Source organism: Hemitrygon akajei, chromosome 11 (genome assembly GCF_048418815.1).
Source record: "Hemitrygon akajei chromosome 11, sHemAka1.3, whole genome shotgun sequence".
NCBI lineage: Eukaryota > Metazoa > Chordata > Chondrichthyes > Myliobatiformes > Dasyatidae > Hemitrygon > Hemitrygon akajei.
The window spans coordinates 28902649-28909486 of NC_133134.1; the positions used below are offsets into that span (position 1 = coordinate 28902649).

At 40.1% G+C, this 6838-nt stretch overlaps 1 protein-coding gene across 1 annotated transcript in view; it reads left to right on the top strand.

The window, feature by feature from the left end:
* The window catches only part of xylt1 (xylosyltransferase I), a 261499-nt gene extending 255459 nt beyond the window's left edge, over window positions 1–6040 (top strand). Inside the window, exon 11 of the mRNA XM_073060531.1 lies at window positions 1892–6040. Coding sequence (XP_072916632.1) covers window positions 1892–2214 — 323 coding nt within the window. The 3' untranslated portion in view covers window positions 2215–6040. The remainder of the gene's footprint in view (window positions 1–1891) is intronic.
* Window positions 6041–6838: the final 798 nt, after the last annotated feature.

Below are 6838 nucleotides of genomic sequence, written 5' to 3' on the forward strand. Positions count from 1 at the left end.
GTCTTAAACTCTGAGTAATTGCAACTGTTCAAATTCACTGATTTGCCTAAAGTACTAGATTGATTGTGTAGTGATGGTGTGGTACACGTGTCATCGTCATCAATGTTGTATGCTTTGTTGTATGGCGTGGTGATATTGGTCTTGACCATAATTGTTATTGGCAAATTTCTCTACAGAGGTGGTTTGCCATTGCCTCTGGGCAGTATCTTTACAAGCGATTATCAATACTTTCTGAAGATATTTTTATTGAGATACCACACAGAATAGTGGCCCTTTGAGCCACTCCGTCCAGTAATCCCCCAATTTAATCAGACCCTATTCATGGAACAATTTACAATGATCAATTAACCTCCAACTGGTACGACTTTGGACTGTGGGAGGAAACTGGAGCACCCAGAGGAAACCCAGACAGTCACAGGGAGAATGTACAAACTCCTTACAGGCAGCAGCAGGAACTGAAACACTGGGTCACCTGTACCATAAAGTGTTGTGCCAACCACTACGCTACCATACTCTTCAGAGATTGGCTGCCTGGCGTCAGTGGGCACATAACCAGGACTTGCGAAATGCACCAGCTGCTCATATGACCATCCACCACCTGCTCCTGTGGCTTCACATGACCTTGATTGGGTGACTAAGCAGGTGCCACACCTTCAGCCCAGTGGAATGAAAGAACTCCTTACATCTCCTTACATAGAGATGTATCTCCACCTCTACTACCCTACACACATGTAACATTGAATTGAATTGACTTTATTACTTACATCCTTTACATACATGAAGACTAAACATCCTTACATTATGTTTCCATCTAAATGTGCAATGTGCAATTTTTAGTAATTTGTAATAAATAATATGTACAACAGGACAGTCAATATAACATAGAAATACAATTGTATCAGCATGAGTTAATCAGTCTGATGGCCTGGTGGAAGAAGCTGTCCTGGAGCTTGTTGGTCCTGGCTTTTATGCTGTGGTACCATTTTCTGGATGGTAACAGCTGGAACAGTTTGTGGTTGGGGTGACTCGGGTCCCCAATGATCCTTCGGGCTCTTTTTACAGTCCTGTCTCTGTAAATGTCCTGAATAGTGGGAAATTCACATCTGCAGATGTGTTGGGCTGTCCGCACCACTTTCTGCAGAGTCCTGCGATTGAAGGAAGCACAGTTCCCATACCAGGCAGTGATGCAGCCAGTCAGGATGCTCTCAATTGTGCCCCATATTTAGAAAAAATAATTACAGTATATTTTGCACATCTACAAAGTTTAATCAACAGTGCTACAAAAAAGTAAATTAACGATAACCAGATTTTAAATATTGGTGTAATTATGTGCTATGATTAAATGTAGTTATATACTCAGTGGCCACTTTATTAGGTACGATTCACTAATGAAAATATCTAATCAGCCAATCATGTGGCAGCAACTCAATGCATAAAAGTATGCAGACATGATGAAGAGGTTCAGTTGCTGATCAGAGCAAATCTCAGAATGGGGAAGGAATGTGCTCTAAGTGACTTTGTTTGCGGAGTAATTGTTGATGCCAGACGGGTTGGTTTGGTGGTCTCAGAAACTGCTGATCTCCTGGGACTTTTGCTCACTGCAGTTTCTAAATTTCTCAGAGAATGGTGTGAAAAGTTAAGCACATCCTGTGAGCAGCAAGTGAAAATGCCTTGTTAATGAGAAATGTCAGCGAAGGGCCGGACTGGTTCAAGCTGTCAGAAAGATGACAGTCACTCAAATAACCACACAACAGTGGTGTGCAGAAGACCACACTGGGTTCCACTTCTGTACCGAATAAAGCATCTACTGAGTGTATTTCTGATCATTTTTACAAATTGTTTTCAAGTATTTGTATATGTTTTAATGAGCCATTGTTTTCTTATTTTGCAGAGGAAGCTCTTAAGCTACACAATGGGCCACCTAGGAATGCCTACATGGAACAGAGCTTCCAGGGCTTGAATAACGCCCTGAATATTCACATTACTCCTGGCCAAGTGGAACAGGCAAAGCGCAATGCAGCTCTCACAGGCTCTCAGCTGGAGAACTGGGTGGATCCCATGGTGAACAGCCTGTGGTCAGCCGTGGACATTTGCACCGTCGGTCCCACCTCCTGCCCGGTGATGCAGACCTGCAGACAAACAACCTGGAGCTCCCACAGTCCGGACCCCAAATCCGAACTGGGGCCCGTCAAAGCCAATGGCCGTCTGAGGTAGCACCCAATGAAGCCCCAGGTCATCGCAAAAACACGACTTGCCTGATAGTGGGATTATTTTCTGCAGTTGGGTCTCTCCCTTAGTTCTTAGCAACAGTTCCAGGATGTCTTCATAAAACCGTGGCAAAGCTAGAGCAGTGCATTTAAAGCTGAAGACCGCGATGTTCAGAGAAGGAGTCTGTGTTAGCTGCGCTGGCACTATGAAAGAAGTGATTGTATTATGTACGAAAGAAATAGAAGGAAATTTTCGCACTCTATTTATTTAAACATTTTAGTCAGTGACTAATGAGTAGATGCTGCTTTTGCAGCTTGATATCTATATCCTACTAATAAGCTGCCTTTATTGACAAAGGCCTGTGCCCTGACTTCCCACTTTCTTTATCTGTACCTGACCTAAAAAGCCGTAGAGGTCTTAATGCTTCAGTCAACAGGACTATTTATAATTGTTGCACCTACTGTAAGAGTGAGAGCTAACTGGACTATAACACTCTCTGCTGAAACAGGCCTTTCAGTACTGACTATTCCAAGTGTGTTATAGATAATCTCAACATTATACTACAGCCAGGACTAGGAACCAGATTCAGACATAAATGCTTAAAACTCTCCTATGTTAGCAACCCCAAAAATAATTCACTGAATTCACTAATGCTGAGGGTTTTCGGGACCGTCATGCCAACAGTAGACTAACAATTCTTAAAATTATTTACATCGTACATCCCTTATAAAGTTGGCATTTTTAAGTTTACTGTTTGTAACAGATTTTTGCAAACGAAAAGATGACGCTCTATTTTCACCGGAAATCTGTTTTCTTTTCCTAATGCAAAAGCCTTAGGGTAGAGGTGTGAAGTCTGCCCTGGGCTGCAGAGGCAGTGGGCTGTGCACGGTGCCCCACTTTCAGAGGAGCACATGCACAACTGAAGTGCAAGGTCAGCGGTAGCTGCTGAGGCAGAATTAACCTAGAACTCAACTCAGTACTCAGTAAATGAGTATTTTGCTGAACTGTCATTTTTATATTATCATTAGGGCTTAAAGTTATATTTTTTAATTTCATCCAAACAAAGTTTGCAAAATTGAGGTCCTTTGAAATCCTCGGCTGGATTTTCTAAGTATTCTGAAAATACCAGTCTTTAGAATACTTAAATATTTAAATTCGGCAAACTACATTACTGTCTGCGTGACTGTTCCAGAAATAGGCAGGTTCACAGCATATCTTTGTTTCTCCATTTTAGTGGAACAAATAAGCTTACTGGAAACATGCGAAATAAGCCCCATTCCTATTTTTACTTGGCCTACTGTCAATTTTTTTCGTAATTAAGTATGAGCAAAATAATTAACCTTAAACATTAAATAGGTTGAGAGTCAGGATTTTCTATAGCTTCACTTCTCCCAAACCAGTTTTTTTTTTCAATTTTTCAGCGCACTCCACTCAAAATTTGTTGCACATACAATACAAGCAGCACGTAAAGAACTGAGACTCAACTATAGAGATCCAGTTCCTTAAGTCAGCAGCTGTTGTTAATGCCTAGGGATGGCAAAGGGCTTAGACTTGTTTTGAATCTCACACTATCACATTGACAGCAGCCTTACAACAAAGTTAGCGTGAAGAATTGAAAAAGGTTGCAACCGCACAGCAGGTCAGTGCGAGAAAGCAGACGGATCTGAATTGGCGTTTTTTTCCACAGGGTGCCAATTTAAATCCGCTTGCTACCTTGCTTCTTATTGCAAGTCCATTTTGGGGGTAGAAATTCAACTTTCGTTATCAGCACTGATGTGAGAATTCCAGCTGCTAGTTGTGCTCCCCCCTCACACTCCCTGGTCAATGAAAAGTGTCTGTGCACAGGTGAGGGTCTGTACATTCAGATGGGTTTAACACCAAAGCCAAACTTCTCACCTAATTATTCCAGGTTTCCATCCTTGCCAATGTAACTATTAGATTCCTGAAGTTAGTCGTTCATTAATGGGTTGAGGAGCAGTCTGTCTGTGCTATTCCATAACAGCACCTGGTGTACTACAAATCCTGAACTGGTAACCTTGCCGTGAATGCAATTAAGAATCTGAATCTGACCAGGACTTGCTAAATGTTTAGACAGAAGGGTGGTTTTAATTCTAGTAGAGAAGGTAGAAGCTAGTGATCAGGATTGACATCCTCACTGATGCCATTGCAATCTCATTTCTTTCACATTGTGTGGGATTTCTGGAGCCTGAAATTCTGAGGAAGTGGGTTTTAAAGAAAACTAGCTTCCTCTCATTTTCTTGTACTGATCAATGTATCCTAGCCCAGCTGGTAAATGATAACTGACTCTGCTTGAGAGGGATTGAGTTTATACAGTGCTATCGATCTGTTTGTATCTGTAGTAGTAACTCAAGCTGGCAAGGGAAAAAGAAAATCCACATGAAAATGTTAGACATGGGGAAGGAATAATTAATAATTTGCTGGCAGAGAAGCTGAAAACATAACTAATATATAAAGATAGGCAGGCGATTTCGTGCAATATTTTGCATGCTGCCCCTGTCTCTAAGAATGGAAATATTTATAAAGTGAGATTTCTCAGACTGTAAAGGGTTGAATGGTGTTCTGCAAAATTCATTATGAATGCAAATAACTGACTGTATTCCCCAAGGCTCTATCTTCAGCCTTTGAAATGTACACAGCAGGTACTCTTTTCCAATTTGTTCAATTTATCCAAATGTACAAGTTAAAAGCATAAAGTTGACGAGTAAATTTCACAACTGAGTGAACAAAATCTTCTTAAAAGGAGGCAGGGGAGGGAATTTATAAAGTAGTTCTCCAGCCGTTCATTATCAAGTCTGTGCGCTGTTAATGTCCATGATTTATTACCATCAAATCTTTAGCTCAATGCCTTCTCCCTTCTGTAATGAGGGGCCGCTGTCATGGGTGCTACCTCACATGTGTACGGGAGTTTATTTTACCTATTACTATAGATACCGGAACTATCTTCAGAGCCTGTTTCACCTGAGCTGAATGTATGATCTATGCAAACTGTTCCCGATCGTGAGAACTCATCAAAATTGAAGATGATCTTGCCACATAAACTGCAAGATGCTGTATAGATGTCTCTGATAACAGAGCAAATATTCAGGCGCTGTTCACTGCGCCATATTTGTAAATTGTCACATATTTTATTCAATGAGTTTTGTTAGTCACGGTTAGGTCAATTCCTGTCCAAAGACCGCATTAAAGATACTCTTATTAAATGTCAACAAATGTGTGGATGTCAGATAGTCAGTGCTGGCTCTTCTAATAAATTAGTGATCACACCCTCATTTTAAAAGAAAGATGACCAAGTGGATTTAAAAGATGATGGCTATTTTATTAAAGATCCAAATATGCATTAAAAATCTGTAAAGAATTATTTTATAAACTGAACCTGTATATACAATGATAGAAGGACAAATTCCAATATGCAGCACATTGAAAGATGTAAATATTTTGTTATTTATTTAAAGTAATAAAATATTTTATGAGTTTAAAAGAAACTTTAATTTGACCTTTTAATCAAAGTTCTGAAACCAGTACAATTTCCTGTATGTAGAATTATATTCAGCAAATAATTGCACTAACTGTTTTGCACCCAATTGCCCTTCTATTAGCAGAGAGAAAAAGAAACACAGAAATTGTGCCTTAGCTGCCTTCCGGTGTGAACAAGTCTGCTTTTGTTTGACAAAGCAAGAGTTTGCAGATTGTCAACAGTTGTATTAAATGCTGTATCATACCAAAAAATAACTGCTGTTGTATATAGATGCCTTCTGTCATATTGTGTTTTTGATTGCAAAATTTTAAAATACAAAAAAAAAGATTTGCGTTATGCTTTCATCTTTATTTATCTCTTTACTCAGGGTATTATGCTGCATTCATGGTATGGGGCAAGTCTGTGCTGTCAAAAATCCAGGTACACAGATGACTAAGGCCTTAACATAGTCGAATCTCCTTTAATATTTAATGAGGTTAATTTCTTTCCACTTCACACAGAGGGTGATGAAAAGGTGGACTTCTCCCCAAAAATGATTAAGGTTTTTGAAAAATTCAAATCTGAGATTTGAATGGCTCTTTGCTAGCCATGGTTGCAGGGGAATACAGAAAGGAAGTGAGGGTCTAAGTCAGCCAGCCCTAGGCTCAAAAGGCAGTATGATCCACCACCTTCTCTACCTCCCACCAATGCTCCAACCTTGCTAGCTCCTACAGTTCCTTGAGCTCAGTGCACTGATACACCCCTCCCTGTGGAAATGGCATTTTAAATCTGTGGCAACAATAGAATATTTGCAAACAAATTTCTTAAGCAGCAGGGATTACGTTTTAGAAATGGAATGCTCTTTAATGACACTTTCTTGATGCAAATATACTGCTAAAAAATGTTAATTTCCATTGTATTTTACAGGACATTGCCAAAAAATAACCTAGTGAGGTATTGATTTTGTAATGCAGTCCCTGTTAGAACGTGAGAAACATTCAGTGAGAAATTTTATCCTGGCATTGGAAAGTTTGTATCTGCTCCTCTGTGTCCATCCTAAGACGGCAACTTCACTGGAACATTAGGGCAGATACTCTGCTCGGTGGGACAAGCAGTAACCGGAGTTCCTCCAGCTACTTGTTTCTGCTCCACGTC